This window comes from Geotrypetes seraphini, chromosome 4, assembly GCF_902459505.1.
Source record: "Geotrypetes seraphini chromosome 4, aGeoSer1.1, whole genome shotgun sequence".
In the NCBI taxonomy this organism is placed as follows: Eukaryota; Metazoa; Chordata; class Amphibia; order Gymnophiona; family Dermophiidae; genus Geotrypetes; species Geotrypetes seraphini.
In genome coordinates, this window is record NC_047087.1 from 99,404,233 (window position 1) to 99,426,377 (window position 22,145).

Consider the following 22,145-nt stretch of genomic DNA (forward strand, 5'->3'; position numbering starts at 1 on the left):
GTTGTGGCAGCTCTACATTCGACCTCATAGTGATGACGGGCAGCAAGAAAAAAATAAAAACACTATGGAGAAGATGTCCAAGATGCAGGCTTTATTGAAGATACAGTCGATTAATCCACATGATAAAATGTCTAGGACCCAATTGATGGAGACTATGGTCCCAACACGGTCTGTGTTTCAACAACCCTGTCTTCCTCAGGGGTCCTTGAAAGTACTAAGGCAAAAAAACGTGGATCAAAGGCTAAAGACAGTTCTGCTCGAAAACTCTGCGTGATAGTGGTGCTCAAATGCTGTAGAAAAAAAACATGTTTCCAATAGACAGGGACAATGTAACAAAAGGAGTCAGAAAAGTAGCTGAGCTATAATTAAGAGACTGACTCAAGTCAATTAAACCAACATATGAGAAGGACCCGTTATACTGTAACGTGGCTCAGAGACATATAACTCTGAAGAGGGGGGTTACCCCCTCTTGGGTTAAGAGTTTTTCATCCAATCATAGCGTGATATTTAGTAAAAACGGGTCCAACTCTTGAAGGTATAAGTTAATTAATAACTGTGTTCAACACTTTAAACGATATTGCTTTCAAAACTTTTGAAGAGTACAAAAAAGTAATTGCATTCAGGTTGTACTGGAGGTGTGAAAATGTACTTAGCTTGTGTGCAAAAATACAACTTCTCAGGGTCCCGACGCGGCCCCGTTTCGGCGTCTGCTTCAGGAGACCCCGCCAACCGAGAGTTAAATATTTTCAAAAAAGTCGCACCATGTATGAATTCTTTAACTGTAATCTGGAATGCAACAACACAAGAAGAGTAAAATGCACCAGATACAAGCACTGAAACTCAAAAAGCTGCTGTAACTGTGCAAGATTTTAAAGTATTAACAGCTGACAAGGATAAGAGACACAATGTAAATACATACCGGTCAAAAACTAAAAAGTTCCGTGCAAAGGCGAACACCGGCACCCGCTCTGACTTTTAAACCAGAGGGGGAGGGGAACAGCCGAGCGTAGGAACGTGATGACGTCATTCATTCACATTACAGAAGCATGAAAAAATATATTACTACTGCTACAGATGAGAAGCTGTAAAGCCAAACGAAGTCAAAGAAATGCTGCCCATTCGATTTCATTGTTAAGGCCATTCGGGTGGAGGGTGTTTAAGTTAAAAATCCATTTTTGTTCTCTCCTCCACAACATACGGGCAATGTCACCACCCCTGGGGCTAGATATACAGTCCAATACTGTGAATGTGAGATCTTCCACGGCATGATTGACTTGTTGCCAATGCTGAACCAGGGGGGCTTCCTGCACCCCTGTCCGAATGCGACTTATATGCTCCCCAATGCGAAGTTTCAGGTTACGGGTGGTGCACCCTACATAAACGAGATGGCACGGGCATGATATGGCATACACTACGTGATGAGAATTGCAATTGGTACTGTGCTGCGTGTACTTCAGGTGAGGCGTAAGTGACATTTGTTGGATTGTGACACTGTATCGACATGTTTTACAGCGGCCACATGGAGAATGTTGCCTCTGTGGAAATTGTTGGGAAGGCTGACTTAGAAACTGAGAGTGAGTGAGTTTCTGTTTGAGATTCAAGGATTTGGAGAAAGCAAACCTGGGGACATCGTGAAAAGCTTCATGGTACTGCATGATAGGCCAATGTTGTTTAATGATTTTCTTAATTTGGAAAGCATGAATAGAATATGGTATAACACACACCAGTGAGCGTGATTCAGGTTTGGCTTGTGACTGTAATAGCAAAGTCCGATTGGCATATAAGCCTCTCTTATAGGCTTTCTTGAGTACTGCTGGTGGATATCCTTTTAATAAGAATCTGTGCCTTACTTCCTCTGCCCTGTGCACATATTCTTCCACCGTAGAACATAGTCTCCTAAGACGTAAGAATTGTCCGATGGGTATATTGTTCCTTAAATGTTTAGGATGGAAACTATCATATTGGAGTAAATTATTCCTGTCAGTAGGCTTTCGGTATATAGATGTCTGAAAACAGCCTTGATGCAAAATGATATTGATATCCAAAAAAGAAACTCGATGACAATCCTTAGTCATGGTGAACTGGAGGTTGGAATCACAGCTGTTAAGCCAGTCAAAAAATGCCATCAGGTCAGGCACTGTACCAATCCATACAGCAAAGACATCGTCAATATATCTTCTCCAGAACAAAAAGTACTGCCAAAACTTAGATGGATATAAAAAACGTTGTTCAAATTGAGACACATACAGGCACGCTATGGAGGGGGCCATTTTTGACCCCATAGCAGTGCCTTTGATCTGTTTATAAAAGTGCTGGTCAAATTGAAAATAGTTCATGCTAAGTGCCACCTGTGCTACATCCAGCAAAAACTGAATTCTGGTTTCAGATAATTCTTGAGATCGTAATTCTGCTCGAATGACTTCAATAGCCTCACGCTGTGGGATGTTAGTATACAAAGCAGTTATATCAAAGGTAAGTAAAATGGCGTCCTTAGGTACGTTCTGAAATGATGATAAAAACTGGATGATACTGGTAAAGTCCAAAACATAAGAGGGAGCCAATGGAACCCTGTCTTTTAGAAAAAAATCTACAAAAGCTGATAAGGGTTCAAGAAGAAATCCAATGCCGTTTTTACTAAATATCACACTATGATTGGATGAAAAACTCTTAACCCAAGAGGGGGTAACCCCCCCTCTTCAGAGTTATATGTCTCTGAGCCACGTTACAGTATAACGGGTCCTTCTCATATGTTGGTTTAATTGACTTGAGTCAGTCTCTTAATTATAGTAGAAAAAAAACAGGCAACAAGAAAGTAATGTGATTCTTCAGCCGCAGATACGAACACGAAAGAGCCATGATTGATAGGCTGGTTCAGCCTTGGCTGATGGACGAATTCCTGTACGTGTTCCCTCCCTGGTCCATGGTAGGGAGAGTTCCAAGAAGAGTGGCCAGGCATCAGGGACGGGTTGTTCTAGTGGCCCTCAACTGGCCTCGACACCCCTGGTACACAGACCTAGTGTGTCTTCAGAACAACCACCCTCTGAGACTTCATCCAATCCTTGGGTTCTAAGAAGACGGACAGTCTTGAAGGTGCTGGATGTTTAGAGGGCTATCTTGGGTTACCTGGAGGTTACGAATGACTTTCATCTTTCTGATCACCTCTTCATATTGATGAATCCAGCTAAGAAGGGGAGGCCGGCTTCCAAGGCTACCATTTCAAGATGGATCAGATCAGCTATTTCATCCTGCTACATTGTCTGCAGTAGGCAGCCTCCCTTCATGCTTCGTGCGCATTCAACAAGAGGGATTGCCTCTTCCTGGGCTGAAGCCAGGAAGATTCCTCCAGATAAGATTTGCCAGGTGGCGACTTGGTTGTCCCTTCATAGTCTCATGAAAGGGGCATGTTTAGAAAATTACTTAAAACGCAGTTATTTGTAGATGCCTTTCTCTAGCCAATAATTTTCCTTGCTGGCAGAGTTGATGAACTATTCAAGATCTTTATGATGCAAAGCTATGGTGGTATTTTGTAGTCATGATTTCTGAGGATTGATTGTATGTTTATTTTATTATGTTTTTGTTTTAAAATTATGTATGTAAATTATGAAAACTATTTAGTTTTAAACGGTATAGAAATGTTTAAAATAAAATAATAAGAACATAGATTACCATATTTTTTTGCTCCATAAGATGCACCTGACAGTAAGACGCACTCTAGATTTAGAGTAGAAAAACAAGGAAAAAAACATTCTGAACCAAATTATATACTAATATATACCAGGCTCTGTACCCAACCCCCCTCACTCCCTGCCAGGCTCTGCACCCTGTCCTCCCTCCTTTCTACATCATTTTACTAACTGAAATCTATTTAAAATACACATCTTCTAGCATCTTGCACAGGGCCCTGCAGCCAAACACTTCCACTGTGCGCCAGCCCTATTAGCAGAAGGAAAATCAGGCCAGATAAGATATACAATTTCCAGAGGCTGCAGCCAGCAGCAGTAACCTCTGGAGCCAGTAAAAGCATCAACGTTACCCTTTAATTTAAAAGTTAAAAACTTCAAAGCACTTTAAAAAACCTGTTATTTGACAGCCATCCAGCCACCACTTCCTCCAGAATGTAGTGTTTCAGGTTCACTGCCATAACTCCTTCCAAGTCCACATAGTGCCACAGTACCATCACACAGCTGGTTGCTATTCCAAAATATGCTAGTGGTGAGGGAGAAAGGCCCGTGTTCTGCCTGTGAAGTTCAGTTCTCCAGTCCCCTTTGCTACTCATCTCAATTTGCAGAAACCAGGAATAAAGGCCAACAAATCACTCAACTGTTTTGCAGATTACGCTTTCAGTTTCTCTGCATTAAAAGAGGGAAGATCACAGAGACATAAACCCCCACTCTGGTTTAAAGAGTTCATTGTCTTTATCTTTCAAAATAAGAAAGGAAGTGTGGGTGACACTCTCCTCACTTTCTGTTCTCCTCACTTTCTGTTGTCATTACATGCTGACATGGAAAGGAGGCCAGCGGCGCACAAGCGTATCAGTGCCCTGTCCCGCGACACCTCCCAAACTCACTGTCCACCGGCACATCAGGGCCAGCCGGCTCGCGACACCTCCAAACTCACCAACCACTGGAACGTCAAGACCAGCCGGCCTGCAACACCTTCTGAACTCGCCGACCACCAGCATGTCAGGGCCAGCAGCGCACAAGCGCGCAATTCCATGGGCACGCGCCACACCACAATCAGCTGCCGCCAGTTCTCGCAGCACTGACAACAGCTATTCAGGAAATGGTGCGCACCCATGCAGCAGTGCTAGTGCGCCGCCAACCCCAACACACCGGCAATCAGCAGGCAGCCATCCAACTCAGGCAGTGCTACGGGCCCAGAAACCAGCGCTGCAGGCCCTGACATACTCAGCAGGCAGCCATCCAATTTAAAGGTACCGTCCGGGGGGGATGGGGATGTATATTTGCTTCATAAGACGCACCCTTATTTTCACCCACTTTTTTGGGTCTTATGGAGCTTAAAATACAGTAGGTTCTTATGGTATCATCATACTTCAAGCACTTGCATTTATGTGGAATCATGACCATTTTAGATAATTTCAGTATTCTCTATGACTCACACAAGCTCGTTTGACCGTGGCATCAACCACCCTTATACTTTCATTTATGTGGAATCACAATAACCTTTCAATTAGTGTCACTATATTGTATCTTTTAGATATCTTGAGCACAGTCTATTTTTTAATATAAGGTTAAATGTGTGTCGGATAACAGTTGGTTGGAAACATGGTCGTACAGCGTTTTAGTTCTATCTTACATTCTGTCTTAACTCAGTTTATTTTTCCTTTGTACATTGGTTTCATCTTTGACCCAGCACTTTTTTCACAGTGGCAGTGATCAATTTGGTTTTAGTTATCGCATATTGTTTCAGTCTTAGCTTCAATCTGTTTATTTTTTATTATGTTGTTTTAATATCTTCATTGCAAGTTATACTTTCGGGTACCAGTTAAGAGTTTTTACAAAGTTGCAATATCACGAGTTAAAGTACTTCCTATACTTGTTCAGTATTGAATATTTTGTCACATCAGTAAACACATTTTATAGGTCAATGTTTTGAATTCAATGCACATTTGGTTTCACTTCATTTCAGCGCATAATTTGGTTCCATTTTAGTTGCATTGCTCACTGTTCAGGCCACAAATCATATTGCACAGTATGATTGTGCAACATTAGGTAAGAGATTTAAATGGCACACATGGATTTCAGTTTTATTCTATTCATCTTAATCTTCACTATCTCGTTCTTTCTCATGGTCATGATTGAAGTAATGCCACTTATTTTACCTCATTGGAATGATTACGAGACGGCATTGTATTTTCCAAAACAGACAATATTTTTATTGTTAGTATAGACTTACAAAATTAAAGCAGCAAAGACACTAGCAGAAGAAATATTATAGTGTCAGTTCAGAATATGCAATGGAGAGTAGAACTAACACTGATATACCTAACAGGGGGCTAGCACTTCCCCGCTGGCATACCCAAGTGAATCTCTGGTTTTACCTGATGCATGGATTTTTTTATATAGAGAAATGCTTTCTTTGTTCCAAAAAGTACATCCCCGAACTCTGGTCATGTACCTCCCTATTGGTACAAAAATGTATACCTAACTATTCCCCCCCAGTCCATGCCTCTCTCACTCCCCCCCCCAGGAGGGGGGGGCCAAGCAGCCCAGAAGCAGAGGGCACTTTGTGAACTTTCTTCTTCTTACATGTCTGGAATCCTTATCACCTTTTGTGATTTTACAATGCTGTACACTTTCAGGATGGCGACCTTGTAGATAGTCTTATGCAGAAAGTTGGCAAGGTGACCTTCCAGCACCCCAGCTGTGCCTGGTTCCCATCCAGCCTGTGGTTGAAAAGTTCTGACTTGGTATCAGGCTCCTGTGTCTCTACTCCCCTTTCATCCTGCAGGGGTTGTTGCGTGTTATAAATGTTTTATGGCTTTTCAGGGTGCCTTGCATATGTGAAGCCATACAGCACTGATAACAGCTCAGCAGAACTTTGGAGAAGTATCCTCCCAGCAGGGAATGGAGACAGGAATTTTGTAGCAAAGGCCAGCTGGGTTAGCATTTCAAAGGATACATGTGTTCACAGATAGCAAGGTCCAGGCAGTTCCATCTTGGTAGCCTGTAAAAGAAGGCTGGTTTAGGCTATGGGAAAATATATGTATTGAAGGGTCTGTAATGTCCAGCATACACAAGTGAGGCCAGTATGTCCAGGTTATCCATCTCATGATCCTCACATAAATACATAGGTTTTTCCTCATATTCTGTTTTATACACACACACACACACACACACACACACACATAACTTTATGCATGATTTGATTTTATCATTATGCAAATTTTTTTATTTTTATAATTACTCATTATTGCACACATAAAAATTCACTTCATGGCACACCATTTATCAACCATCCATTTACTATCTGGGCACTTATGTTCACTATGATTTTCTGGTTACACCAATGCATATCATTCATTCATCATTTATTTACTCTCACATCCTTTCACCGTTTATAACATACTTATTTTTCATAATACCAAATAATGCCATATTTACCATTTGTTTCAATTTTCCTTCAAGGACCCCTGAGGAAAGCAAAGAATGCCGAAACACAGGCCATGTTGGTTCCAATATATGTTTTTACCTTCATCAGTAATTGGTACTTTTTGTACTCCTTATATATTAATGTTTTTGTTTTTATGTTTAAATATTTGTTTTAAATAAAACCTTTACTGCCTCAATGGTTCCTGATACATCCAGAGACTATTGTTCCATTTTGGTTTTGTTTCAGATTATACTGTAAATAATATAACAAAAGATTAACATGGCTACCCTTATTCCGGGCCTCAACAAAAATCTAAGGATCTAGGAGCCAGGCTTGGAACTGCTATCCATATAAGTGCAGTTGACCAAAATATTCAGTGGCACTATATGGATATACCTATAGTCTGTCTCGGCTGCTCTAATGCTAGATACCAGCACTGAATATCTGGATTTTGTATTTATTTATTTATATATTAAGAACATAAGAAACGCCTTCACCGGATCAGACCAAGGTCCATCTTGTCCGGCGATCCGCACACACGGAGGCCAATTTAGGTGCTCCTTGTTGGAGACCCAGATTTCCCGTATCCCTCAATATGATTTGCAAGAAGGTGTGTATCCAACTTGCGTTTGAAACCCAGAACAGTAGTCTCCGCCACAACCTCCTCCGGGAGAGCATTCCAAGCGCCCACCACTCCTTGTGTGAAACAGAACTTCCTGACATTTGTCCTGAACCTGTTGCCACTCAGTTTCAGGCTATGACCTCTTGTCCGTGTCACATCTGAAAATGTCAATAATGCTGCTTCCTGGTCAATTTGGTCAAATCCTTTTAATATTTTAAAAGTCTCAATCAGATTCCCACGCAGTCTTCTCTTTTCGAGGGTGAACAGTCCCAGTTTTCCGAGGCGTTCTTTGTAGCTTAAATTCTCCATGCCTTTGACTAGTTTCGTGGCTCGCCTCTGCACCCTCTCCAACAGAATTTTATCCTTCTTAAGGTATTGAGACCAGTGTTGGACACAGTATTCTAAGTGTGGTCTGACCATTGCTCTGATATTTATTTTTAACTACAATAGCTAGCACGTAAAACAAGATTGACTATATTGATTCAAAAAAATCTATTCCAAGCATAGGTCACAGCAAAATGGAAAGCACAAATCCAGGTATTCACAGAGGAGAAGAGCAGATAGGAGTGATTTGCTTGATATGTGGCATTTATGGGAGAGGGATTTAGGAAGAGAGAGAAACCTTGAGGAGTAGCAGAATGAAGGCTAGACTAGAGAGTTGCGCGGGGACAGAAATCCCACCCGTCCCCACCCGTCCCCGCCAAAATCCCACCTATCCCCACCCGTCCCCGTGAGGAATCCCTCCGTCCCCACCCGTCCCCGTGAGGAATCCCTCCGTCCCCACCCGTCCCCGCGAGGAATCCCCTCCGTCCCCACCCGTCCCCGCGAGGAATCCCCTCCGTCCCCACCCGTCCCCGCGAGGAATCCCCTCCGTCACCATCCTTCCCTATAAACTTCAGAAATAGTTATTTTATTTAATTATGCTACTGAATTAAAGGCTCTGGTAGAGACCCATTTACAAATAAGCAAAGAGACTATTAATTTGGAAATATTAATTGGGAAGAATACATACTTTGTAAATGGGTTTCTACCAGAACCTCTAATGTAAATATAAAATATAAATACTCAGCTGATGAGAACCCACAAACTGTCAGCTGAGGACTTCCTTTGCAGTTGGCCTGGGGTCCCTTTTGCCAAGCTTGGCAGGCAGCAGTAGCGTCCCTGAGTCACAGATGCTGGCACCTCAGTGGCTCATGGATGCTGCCAGCGACTGCTGCGCTTGGTGGAGGGGAGTTCTGACCATCTCTAGAGGAGGTCCTCTGCTGGCGGTGCTTGGGGATCCCCACCAGTCACAGCAAGGGCCAACAAGTACTTCAACACTGTAGAAATAAAACCAGAAATGCATTTCCTTTTCTTTTGAACACAAAACAAAGATATCTGCCATATACATTTCCCAAGGCAGATGACTCTATGCAATGTCACCTCGGTAACAAAATACAAAAATAGACAAATACACCCCCTCCCTTTTTACTAAACCACAATAGTAGGTTTTAGCACAGGGAGTTACGCTGAATGCCTCGCGCTGCTCTCAATGCTCATAGGCTCCCTGCGCTAAAAAACAATATTGCGGTTTAGTAAAAGGGAGCCATAGTGCAAAATATAGACAGCAGATATAAATTCTCAAAACAGACACATTTTGATCACTAAATTGAAAATAAAATCATTTTTCCTATCTTTGCTGTTTGGTGATTTCATGAGTCTCTGGTTGCACTTTCTTCTTCTGACTGTGCATCCAATCTTTCTTCCTTTCTTTCAGCCTCCTGTATGTTTCCTCTCCTCCAGACCTCATTCTCTCCCCCAACTTTTTCTTTCTGTCTCCCTGTTCCCCCTTCTTTCTGTCTCTCTGTCTGCCCCCTTTCTTTCTTTCTCCGTGCCCTCCCCCAAGCCACTCGGTTTGCTGCCACCGCCATCGGGGAATAGTCCCCAAGCCACCGCTGTCCCAAGCTTTCCCTGCAGAAGCGTCGCGCTGACCAGCATTCCGCTCCCTGACGTCAATTCTGACGTAGGAGAGGAAGTTCCGGGCCAACAAGGCATTTCTCCTCATTCCATCCAGCCTGAGCCCCATCTCTCCTTGATCCAGCATTTCCCTTCTGTGTCTGTCAGAATTACCATTCCACCTATTTTCCAGCATCACCCTTCTTTGTGTCCATCTCACCTATATCCCTATCTCACCACTTTTTCAGAATCTTCATTTGTCTCTGTCCTTGTCTTTACCCCATGTTCACCATTTGCCCTTTCAATGTCTTTATCTCCCCCCCCCCACACTTTTTCAGCATTACTTATATGTCTCTATTTCACCTCCTCTTCATGTCCCCTCTGTATCTCTATCCTTATTCAGTAGGTCCTGCTTACTCTTTCTCTTCTTTGTGTCACTATCTTCATTTTCAGCTTTCCCCCCTTTTCCTTTGTTACTGCACCCGGTAGCCAGAATCTTTCCACCTTCCCTCCACTCCAGCCCAGCCCAGTATGAAATATTTCCTTTTGTTTCCCTCCCCTCTCTCTTTCTCTCTCTCTTCTCCCTCACCCACGAGTCCTGCATCTGGCCCTCTCCCTTCTACCTGCACCTGGCAACACCCCCCTGCTCCGCGGCTCTCTTAAGCAACTCGTCAGCAGCGGTGATCAAGACAAGCTGCCGACATCGAGGCCTTCCCTCTACGAGTCCCGCCTTTGTGGAAAAAGGAAGTTGAAACAAGCGGGACTCGCAGAGGGTAGGCCCCGACGCCAGAAGCTTGTGTCGATCACTGCTGCTGAGATGCCGAAGAGAGCCGCAGGTAGAAGGGAGAGGGAGATAGGAAGGCTGTAGAAGCTCCGGAGCATGACACCGAACCCGGCCAGGATGATTTCTTTTTCAGGCTGCTGCTGCCGCTGCCACCCCCCACCCGAAATGACAAAAAACAGCCTAATGCCCGCGTCGGGAAATAGCCATGCTGAGCAGTGAGCTCAGCACGTACACAGATGAAAGCCTTGCTTGCTGATTGGTCCGGCGGCACGGTGGGGCGGGGCCGCCGGACCAATCAGCAAGCAAGGCTTTCATCTGTGTACGTGCTGAGCTCACTGCTCAACATGGCTATTTCCCGACGCGACGCCAGACTTGCATCGCCAGAATTTAGGTAGGTTGTTTTCATCCCCGTGGGAGTCCCGTGGGCAAGGGGGCGTCCCCGTGGGAGTCCCGTGGGTCAGGGGGGCATCCCCGTGGGAGTCCCGTGGGCCAGGGGGCGTCCCCGTGGGAGTCCCGTGGGCCAGGGGGGGAACCCGCGGGATCCCCGCGGGACCCGCGGGATCCCCGCGATCCCCGTTCCCGTGCAGACCTCTAGGCTAGACTCAGGGCACTGATCTATGACCTAAGGGCCGCCATGTGAGCAGACTGCTTGGCACGATGGACCACAGGTCAGACCCAGCAGCGGCAATTTTTATGTTCTTATGAATACATTTATGATTTAGAATATCAAAATAGAAAGGGGACTATATAGGTTTAACAATAAATTTTAGTGAGCAATGATAGCTGATGGCTCACTGGGAGACCTATATGGAGCTGACTGCAGCAGTCTGAGTAAAGAATAATTAGGAAAGAAGTAGATAAGAACTTTGCAGTGTTCATAAAAGAAGGGATAGATTTTGAAGCTAGCCACTCATCCCCCACAAAAAGCCTCAAAGTTCACATTAAAATTTACACTTAAGTTTTCATTGATTTTGAGATCTAGAGAAACAGAGAAATGTGATGGCAGATTGTCCCTAAGAGATCCCATATGCCTGTCCCACGCTTTCTTGAATTCAGACACAGTTTTTGTCTCCACCACCTCTTCTGGGAGCCTATTTAATGCATCTATCACCCTTTTTATAAAAAATGTATATTCTTAGATTACTCCTGAGTCTTTTAACTTCATCCTATGCCTTCTCATTCCGGAGCTTCCTTTCAAATGAGAGATTTGCCTTATGCACATTTATGCCATGTAGGTATTTAAATGTCTCTCTCATATCTCCCCTTTCCCGCCTTTCCTCTAAAGTATACATATTGAGATATTTGTAGTAAAATATTATTCATATATGCAAATATGTGTTCATTAATAGTTGAGAGACTACCACAATCCAGTGGATCAAATAATAATAGCTGTATTTATAATCCACCCATACCTTACAATTCAGAGCAGCTCACAATAATCAGTATCTAAAAAGCTGGGACATATCCAGGAATTATAAAATAAAAAAAAAACAATGTATCATTGACTACTACAAATTTACATAATCTAATTGTAAAAGAACAAACACTGGCTTTTACAAAGATGCTGTAGAGATTTCTACTGTGAACCAGCCAGGTAAATGCTGATATTATCATCATGTGACCAGGTAACACCCATCACATATCCACCCCCAGGCACCTTTATTCTCTGTTAAAACACAAACATACAGGATTAAATACACATACTATACATTCCCTTAAAACCCTGACCAGGTCTTCTCAGCTCCTCCTGGTCATTCCCTGAGTCCTTCCTGAACGCAATCTCTCCAGGTCTTCTCAAGAGTCCTTTCTCTGACCCTGCATTGTCCCTCCAGATCTTCAGCAGCTTCTGGTGCCATTTACCAGTCTCTCTGCCAGTTGCCACTGTCCCAACTGGTCCTTCCGCTGGCCGCTCCTCAGAACTTTGGCAAATGCTCCCAGGGTCTACCATGTTGCCTCCAGCCTTGGACTCTTCTAGCACTTTAGTCACTCAGTCATCTTATCCTGCACGCATGTGCTGAGGGCTCCCAGCCCCTTAGCTGTCTTATCTCAGACTCACGCCCTGAGGACTCCCAGCTGTTCTGTCACTCAGTTGCCTTATCCTGCATGCAAGCCCTGAGGACTCTCCTTCCTGGATTCTTCTTCACCGATTTTGCTGTCTGTCGTTAAGCCTGAGCCACTTCCTTGATTCTAGGCTGTACCAGGTTTTCTGCCGGTGTATAGGTCCAAAGTAAAAGATCTAGATGGCCTTAATCTCCCAGATCTGTGACTTTACAACGTAGTTTCCCTCTTTAGATGGATCCATGAAACTTTTACAAATCAATGGCGATGCTCTCCTGAAGGGCTCCTAACACAATTCTATAGGCTCCTTTTGATCTTTTTTACATGGACTACGACCTAACGGGTCTAAATTGCGATAGCTACAGAACCTTTTTCTTAAATTCTCTAAAGAAAGCATGGATATGGTAGAAGGTAAAGCAGGAAAGAAAACTGCAGGCTTCCCCCTTTCTTACACTGACAGGTAAACCTGACTTTATACCTGGGATGGGAGCATCTGTATTTACCCTCTTGAAAAATAGTGGAAGAAATAAGCTGGGAGATCTGCCTCAGGTGGGCATTTACTCAAGTTAGGGCCTGTTGGAAATTTTCTCCTATCAGACAAGATGGGTTTATGGAAATCTAGACAAGGAAATGCTGACCATTCCATCACATCTGAATAAGTTGTCAGTCTGGAACAAGAAGTACAGGAATTGCTTTGATGATGCTCACATGGCCTCATTGGCACTTAACTGGTCGGAGGAGATTCAGATGGAGGTATCACTGAATGATCTTAGAAAGTTCTTTAAAAATATCTATGTAAGTCTGAATTCATCACATATGGAAGAAATGCAATATAAAATTTTTCATAGAGCATATTTATCCAAAGCCAAAGGGGCACAATTAGGGCTTGGGGGTGGGGGGGGGGGGGGGGAGAATGAAAACTGTGTGAAATGTCAGAATGCTCCAGGTACTTTATTGCATATTTTTTATGAAATGCCCTAAATTGACTGTGTGGAATGGGATTTTAACAATTTTAGAGGATACTCTATAACACCCTATGGAATGGAATTATCCAGCACTTTTGTTGGGAGATGTACAACTTTTGGTGCAATAGGGCTTGTCACCAACAGCCAACAATTCATATATCAAGCCCTCTTCATAGGTAAAAAGTCTGTGCTTCAATGCTGGTCCTCTACAGAAGTCCCTATGTTCCAAATCTGGTTTGATAAAATGTAGGAATTATTGAACTTGAATTCTATACTTTAAAAAGATTGCATCCTGAATGGCAACACTATCGTAGCTTATGGGAAAGATTCCACCTGCTATCAACAAGTTTCAAGTTGGAACAGTTTAAAATATTATAAAAAGTAAAATGAAGAAAGAAACAAATAGAAGAAAGGGCTAGAAGGAAGGGAAAGGGAAGAAAATCAGAAATATAGTAATTGATAAGAAAAGAGGGCTAAAGTGGAGGGGTAAATGACAAGGATTATACTATATCCACAGACTGGTGCTGGAGTGTTTCAATCTGAGGCTGAGAAAATGGATAAGATTAGTCATAAGCATCTTTAAATAAAAAATAAGTTTAAAGGGCCATTTTAATCTGTCTAAAAAGGTTTCTAATTGAAGCGAAGAAGGCAGTACGTTCCAGAGAATAGGGCCTGTAACAGAAAAAATGCTGTGAGAAATGGAATCATGGGTGATGTGTCTAGAAGTTGGAATGACTAATAGAATCTGCTTCAGCGAATGAAGAATCCGGGTTGGTGTGTATGAGATCAGCAAATGGTCGAGAAAGGGTGGAGTGTGGGCAAAATGAACTTTAAAGACCAGTAATAGGATTCAATAGGTAAGCCTGTGGACTATCAGAAGTCAGTGATCTGAGTGACATGGTCAAACTTTTTTGCACCTGCATGCACTGTATAAGAACCCTACTGAAGTGAACTCAATTGTATTAGAGAATGACACAGGGACAAATTTTTCCCCTTCTCTGCGGGAACTCATTTTCCAATCCCGTCACCACGAGTTTTTTTCCTCTCCCCATTCCTGCAAGCTCCATCCTCATCTGCACAAGCCTCAAACACTTTAAAATCATAAGTTTTTGAGGACTGTGCAGTTAAGGCAGAACTTATAGGAATGGAGCAGGAACAAGGACAACAAAAAGTGGGGACAGGACGGGGAAATTGAGTTCCTGTGGGGACGGGAAAAACTTGTCCCCGTGTCATTCTCTAAATTGTATTCTGATCATAAAATGATTTCCCAGATGGGGATAAGTATATAATGATGTCTATGTGTGAATGGGAATGAATATGTTGTGGCAAAGATATATGTCTGGGAGCTTGACTAGGAATTATTTGAAAAAAGAGCGTTCAGTGTTTCACATTCTCTTTTTGATGTACGGTGTGTTTCTTCTTCTATGTATTCTTACTGGCTTGTTTCGGTTGCCTTTGGTTATAGTAACATAGTAAATGACAGCAGATAAAGACCTGAATGGTCTGTCCAGTCTACCCAAATAGGTATATGTATTATAAATTTATGATTAAATTAAATTGTTTTTTCCTTTGACATTTCTGGACCATAGAAGTCTGCATGGTACTGTTCTTAAGTTCCAACTACTGGAGTTCCTGTTGAAGCCCCCAGCCCATCCCAAACTGAATAGCCACATATGGGGCACAGACCTGCAAGTCTGCCCAATTCCAGCCCTGGTTCTTCAATATATACACTTAATTTTCTGATTAGAGATCATCTGTGTTCACTCCATGCTTTTTTTAATTCAGTCACTGTTTTGCTCACCACCACCCCTCTTGGGCGGGTATGCCAGGCATCCACCAGCCTCTCTGTGTAAAATAAATTCCTAACATTACTCTTAAGTCTGACACCCCACAACCTCAAGTTATGCCCTCTATTTTTACCATTTTCCCTTCTCTGGAAAAGATTTCCTTCTGTATTAATACTACCTCAAACATGATACTAAAAAATAAATTACACACCTGTAATAAACGTTCTCTGCGAACAGTAGCATTCAACAGCCACAGAATGCAGCACCCTTCCTGAGATTGAATCAGTTTTTGAAAGAGCTAAAGAACTCTGTGAGGGATAGCTGTGTGGGAACTCATTGCAGACTCGGAAAATTTTTTTTTCCAGTTTTCTGAGCTATAGGACAGGGGCCTGCTCAGCTCCATCAGGTAATGTCTTCAGCCACCTGTCTCTTTTATATCCTCTTATCCCCTATCCTTTGCACGTGTACAACTTAGCTTTCTTGCTCTTTTCGTCTTAAAATGAGTTAGTTTGTAATTCTGTGAGATTGAACACATCAGGAGATGAGGTGTTCATTATTCAATATTTGTTGTACTTCACAATAGGTCATTGAACAGCAGGTCATTTGGGTTTCACAGTTCTCAAAACAAATATTATGTATTGCCTTTCCTCACTGACAATGTATGTATATATATTTTTTTATCTTTAGAAACCTACACATCCAACAACTGGTTTAATTGCTATAGTCCTGGCACTTCATATCTGTAACGAAGTTCATATAGCAGGCTTTAAGTACAATTTCACAACCCAAAACAGTACATTGCACTACTATGGAAATGAAACCATGTCTCTAATGATTGAGGTAATATGCATAATTTAAAGGTACAACACTGGTGTAAAATGTCAACTTTGAAGATTGTGTTTATTCTGTTTTTGCATAGACTTGTTTTTTTGAACCCAATTAAATGTTGGAAAGAAATTATGCATAAATTGTTGAAAAAATGCCTAGGGCACAAAAACTCTCTGAAAACTTACAGTAGCAGTATGGGGCCAGATTTGGCATGATGAAAAGACACATTAACTTTGAAAATGGGCCAAATTGGACTAGGGGTTCCAGAAAAATAGTCTTTAAAACATGGCATATGCATTTCTATGGGGAGAGGGATTTTCAGTAGTCCCATCATACAAACATTGATCCTTTGAAACAAAGTGTTTAGGGAATTGCGCCTTTCGAAATGCACCCACTTTTCCTTTTTTTCCAGCACAGATAAACACACATACAGAGAATGCTTTTATTCCTAGAAAAAAAAACATGCTGGTGCTTGTAGGCAGAGCTGACTTCCAGTGAGGGTCCAACCCCTTTTGCAGCCAACCATAGAATCTGAGAAAAACGTATTGCACTAGTCCCCAGAATACCAACACATCTCTTTCTCAGCTGCACATTAGCAGAGTACTTTATCTCTGTTACATAGAACAAAATACAAAATAAGGGACTACGAATGAGAAAAAATAAGTATATACACACACACACACGAAAGAACTACAGGAAGATAGTGAATGTTTAAGTATTGTGGCAGAGATTTAAGTGAGGCACTACATCTGGAGGACTGCAGGTGGTATTAGAACATAAGAACAGCCTTACTGGGTCATACCAATGGTCCATCAAGCCTAGTAGCCCAAGGAGTAGCAACATTCCATGCTACCAATCCAGGACAAGCAGTGGCATCCCCCATGTCTTTCTCAATAACAGACTATGGACTTTTTTCCAGGAAATTATCCAAACCTTGCGTTCCAGAGTTAAATATTATCTGAGTGAAAAAAAAATTTCCTCCTATTGGTTTTAAAAGTATTTCCCTGTAACTTCGAATGTCCCCTAGTGTTTGTAATTTTTGACGGAGTATAAAAGATTCTGGTACTCAGTACCAGTATTTATCCCAGGACAAGCAGGCAGCATATTCTTAACACATGGGTGACGTCACCGACGGAGCCCTCGGTACGGACCTTTTAACTAGAAGTTTCTAGTTGGCCGCACCGCGCGTGCGCGAGTGCCTTCCCGCCCGACGGAGGAGTGCGTGGTCCCCAGTTTCTTCGTTTCCGCGGAGCGAAGAAGACGCGTGTATTTTTTCAACGGCCGTTGAAATCACTTTTTGCCTTCCCGCTCGCGCTTTTGTTATATTTTTTTCTTCCTCTACCTCCGGGTTTCCTTTTTCTTTCAATTACAAAAAAAAAAAAAAAAAAAACTTTGATTTTTATTGTTTCTTTCGTTTTTGCCCCGGCGGGGCCTGTTGCCATTATACAGGCCTCGGACTTCGATTTTGCGGAGGCTATCTTCCCCTTCATGCCCCCGCAGGTCGGTTTTAAGAAGTGCCAGCGGTGTGCACGCCCGATCTCCGTTTCTGACCCACACAATTGGTGTTTGCAGTGCCTGGGTCCGGAGCATCGGGCAGATTCTTGCACCCGCTGTGCCACTTTACAAAAACGTACTCTTAAAAACCGAAGAATCCAGCAAACCCTGCTCTTCCTGCTAAACAATCTCAGCCCTTTTGACTCTTCTCTCCAGGGCATAGCCAGTCATCCACCCTCGCTGCCTCTTCCACAGCCTATCGGGGGTCGTCTCACCATTTTCTCAAGCCGTTGGGAAGTCATCACGTCGGACCAGTGGGTCCTCAACATCATCCGCCACGGCTACTCTCTCAACTTCCAGACTCTGCCCCCGGACAACCTCCCCGTAGAGTCTGCTTCAAACTCATCCCAAACCCCCCTCCTCCTGAGGGAGGTTCAATCCCTCCTCCTTCTCAATGCCATCGAAGAAGTACCTCCAGATCAAAGGGGGCAGGGATTCTACTCCCGCTACTTCCTGGTACCCAAAAAGACGGGAGACCTCCGTCCCATTCTCGATCTCAGGGACCTCAACAAGTGTCTGGTCAAGGAGAAGTTCAGAATGCTCTCCCTTGCCACGCTCTATCCTCTTCTTTCTCAACACGACTGGCTATGTTCCCTGGACCTCAAAGAGGCCTACACTCACATCTCCATCAATCAACATTCTCGCCGCTACCTGCGATTCCAGGTACTGCACCACCACTATCAGTACAAGGTGCTACCGTTCGGCCTCGCCTCCTCACCCAGGGTCTTCACCAAGTGCCTTATAGTGGTAGCAGCCTTCCTCAGGTCTCACAACCTCCAGGTGTTCCCCTATTTGGACGATTGGTTGGTGAAAGCACCTACGTCTCCACTTGTGCTACAGGCTACTCATCACACCATCTCTCTCCTCCACCTCCTGGGGTTCGAGATCAACTACCCCAAGTCGCATCTGCTTCCCACCCAGCGACTTCAATTCATTGGAGCAGTTCTGGACACCACGCTAATGAGGGCTTTTCTCCCCTCCGATCGCAAGCAGACCCTGCTCCATCTCTGCCGTCAGGTACTCATGCATCCCTCCATTCCTGCTCGACAGATGATGGTCCTCCTGGGTCACATGGCCTCGACAGTGCATGTCCTTCCTCTGGCTCGTCTCCACCTTCGTACACCTCAGTGGACGCTCGCCAACCAGTGGTCACAGACTACGGATCTTCTTTCTCATCCCATCTCTGTGACATCATCTCTTCAGCAATCTCTCCAATGGTGGTTGAACTCCTCAAATCTTTCCAGGGGTCTACTTTTCCATCTGCCCCCCCACTCTATGATCATCACCACAGATGCGTCCCCCTACGCGTGGGGAGCTCACCTGGGAGATCTACGCACCCAGGGACTTTGGACCCCACAGGAGCGTCGTCATCACATCAATTTCCTGGAACTCAGAGCCATATTCTACGCCCTCAAGGCTTTCCAGCATCTTCTCTGTCCTCAAGTCCTCCTCCTGTGCACAGACAATCAAGTCGCCATGTACTACATAAACAAGCAGGGCGGCACCGGATCTCGCCCCCTTTGTCTGGAGGCTCTGCGCATCTGGACCTGGGCCACGGACCGCAATCTCTTTCTCAGGGCGGTCTATATCCAGGGCGAACAGAACTCTCTGGCCGACAATCTCAGCCGCATCCTTCAACCTCACGAGTGGACGTTGGACCCTCCGACTCTACTCTCCATCTTTGCTCGATGGGGCACTCCGCAGGTGGACCTCTTTGCAGCACCTCACAACCATCAGCTGCCCCAATTCTGTTCCAGACTCTTCTCTCCTCACCGTCTGGCCCCGGATGCATTCCTGCTCGACTGGAGGGATCGGTTCCTCTATGCCTTCCCTCCACTTCCTTTGATGTTGCGGACCTTGTCCAAACTCCGCAAGGACAATGCCACCATGATCCTCATCGCCCCTCGGTGGCCTCGTCAACACTGGTTCTCCCTTCTGCTTCAACTCAGCTCCAGGGAGCCCATTCCTCTTCCTGTGTTTCCTACTCTACTTACACAGCAGAATCAGTCTCTACTACATCCCAACCTGTCTTCCCTCCACCTGACAGCTTGGTTTCTCTCGGGCTGACCTCTCCGGAGAATCTATCTCAACCGGTCCGCCTCATTTTGGACGCCTCCAGGAAACCGGCCACTCTTCAATGTTACCATCAGAAGTGGACCAGATTCTCCTCGTGGTGTCTCCGGCATCATCAAGAACCCACCTCTTTGGCGGTGGAAACTGTCTTGGACTATTTGCTCTCGCTGTCCAACGCTGGCCTCAAAACCACTTCCATCAGAGTCCACCTCAGTGCCATCACTGCGTTTCACGAGCCTATTCTCGGGAAACCCCTCACGGCTCATCCTCTGGTTTCAAGATTTATGAGAGGGCTCTTCAACATCAAACCGCCTCTCAAGCCTCCTCCCGTCGTCTGGGACCTGAATGTGGTTCTCTCTGCCCTTATGAAACCTCCGTTTGAGCCTCTTGCCACAACTTCATTCAGGCTTCTTACCTGGAAGGTGCTTTTCCTAATTGCCATCACCTCTGCCAGGAGGGTTAGCGAACTGCATGCACTGGTTGCCGACCCACCGTTCACTGTTTTTCACCATGACAAGGTTGTTCTGCGTACCCACCCTAAATTCCTTCCCAAGGTGGTCTCAGCTTTTCACCTCAACCAGTCCATTGTGCTTCCCGTCTTCTTCCCTAAGCCTCACTCGCATCCTGGAGAACAGGCGTTGCACACGCTGGATTGTAAGCGTGCCCTTGCTTACTACCTTGATCGTACCAGAGCTCACCGAACATCCCCTCAGCTCTTTTTGTCTTTCGATCCCAACCGTTTGGGCCGTCCTGTCTCCAAACGGACACTTTCAAATTGGCTTGCTGCCTGTATTGCCTTCTGTTATGCTCGGGCCGGTCTCTCACTGGAAGGATCTGTCACGGCCCACAGAGTCCGAGCTATGGCTGCTTCTGTGGCTTTCCTCCGTTCCACGCCCATCGAGGAAATCTGCAAGGCGGCCACTTGGTCCTCAGTTCACACGTTCACTACTCACTACTGTCTGGATGCATTCTCCAGACGGGATGGACACTTCGGCCAATCTGTGTTACAAAATTTATTTTCCTAATGGCCAACCATCCCTCCTCCCTCTTTGTTAGCTTGGAGGTCACCCATGTGTTAAGAATATGCTGCCTGCTTGTCCTGGGATAAAGCACAGTTACTTACCGTAACAGGTGTTATCCAGGGACAGCAGGCAGATATTCTTAAGTCCCACCCACCTCCCCGGGTTGGCTTCTTAGCTGGCTTATCCTAACTGGGGACCACGCACTCCTCCGTCGGGCGGGAAGGCACTCGCGCACGCGCGGTGCGGCCAACTAGAAACTTCTAGTTAAAAGGTCCGTACCGAGGGCTCCGTCGGTGACGTCACCCATGTGTTAAGAATATCTGCCTGCTGTCCCTGGATAACACCTGTTACGGTAAGTAACTGTGCTATACTATCGAGGAAAAAAAAGCAACATTTTGTTATACTGTAAATGAGAACTTGTTTTGATATGGCAATTTTCCCCTATCCTTTTTTTTGTAAAGCTCAGGTGGAACCATGCTAGCCAGATATCATGAACCCTTATTTATTCTATGTAGTAATTATTTCCCTCATTTTTTTCACCTCTCTGTTCAATATATACAAAGTTGGGTTGTGGTAGCAACCATCCTAGCTAGGGGACTACATAGCTTAACTGCCCTTGAATTCTTACTGTCATGGGCTCGGGCTCTGACCAGCTTGAGGGCCATTCTCATGCAATGACAAAAACTCTCACCTCCTTCCTCCCCACTACCGTATTTTCATGCATATAACGCGCGTATACACGATTTTACAAACCGTGCATAACCTTGCGCGTTATACGCGTGAGCGCGCTATATAAAATTTTTTTTACATAGTTCCCACCCACCCCCCGACGTCCGTTTCACCCCCCCCCCTGCAGGACCTCTCGCACCCCCACCCCGAAGGACCGCTCGCACGCACCCCCATCCCGAAGGACCGCTTGCACCCACCCGCACCCCCACCCTGAAGGACCACTCACATCCCCACAGCCTCCCGACCCCCCCCCATCATGTAGACGCTCCTACCAGTATCCTGATGCTTCCTCTTGGCGGTCCCGGCCCTTCTGTGAGCCCTGCGCCTGCGCTGCTTCCTCTTCCGGTGGTCCCGCCCTTTCTCTGACGTCAGAGAAAGGGCGGGACCGCCGGAAGAGGAAGCAGCGCAGGCGCAGGGCTCACAGAAGGGCCGGGACCGCCAAGAGGAAGCATCAGGATACCGGTAGGAGCGTCTATATGATGGGGGGGGGTCGGGAGGCTGTGGGGGTGCGAGCGGTCCTTCAGGGTGGGGGTGCGGGTGGGAGTGCGTGCGAGCGGTCCTTCGGGGTGGGGGTGCGGGTGCGTGTGAGCGGTCCTTCGGGGTGGGGGTGCGAGCGGTCCTGCGGGGGGGGGGGGTGAATCGGATGTTGGGGGGGGCATCAGGCTTTCAGGGTGG

General features: G+C 45.1%; 1 protein-coding gene across 12 annotated transcripts in view; it reads left to right on the plus strand.

Moving 5' to 3' along the window:
• ST3GAL6 (ST3 beta-galactoside alpha-2,3-sialyltransferase 6) overlaps window positions 1–22,145 on the plus strand; it is a 235,045-nt gene that overhangs the window by 210,593 nt on the left and 2,307 nt on the right. For 10 of the 12 annotated variants that reach the window (XR_004539149.1, XM_033941153.1, XM_033941154.1 and 7 more), the window contains one exon: window positions 15,952–16,104. The exons of 1 other annotated variant lie outside the window; for it this stretch is intronic. Coding sequence is in view for 10 of the 11 variants with exons in the window: in XM_033941153.1 (XP_033797044.1) it covers window positions 15,952–16,104 (153 nt within the window). In the remaining variant the exon portion in view is untranslated. Of the gene's footprint in view, window positions 1–7,148; window positions 7,316–15,951; window positions 16,105–22,145 lie in introns of those variants that run through there. One more of the 12 variants, XM_033941156.1, reaches the window with a different exon arrangement.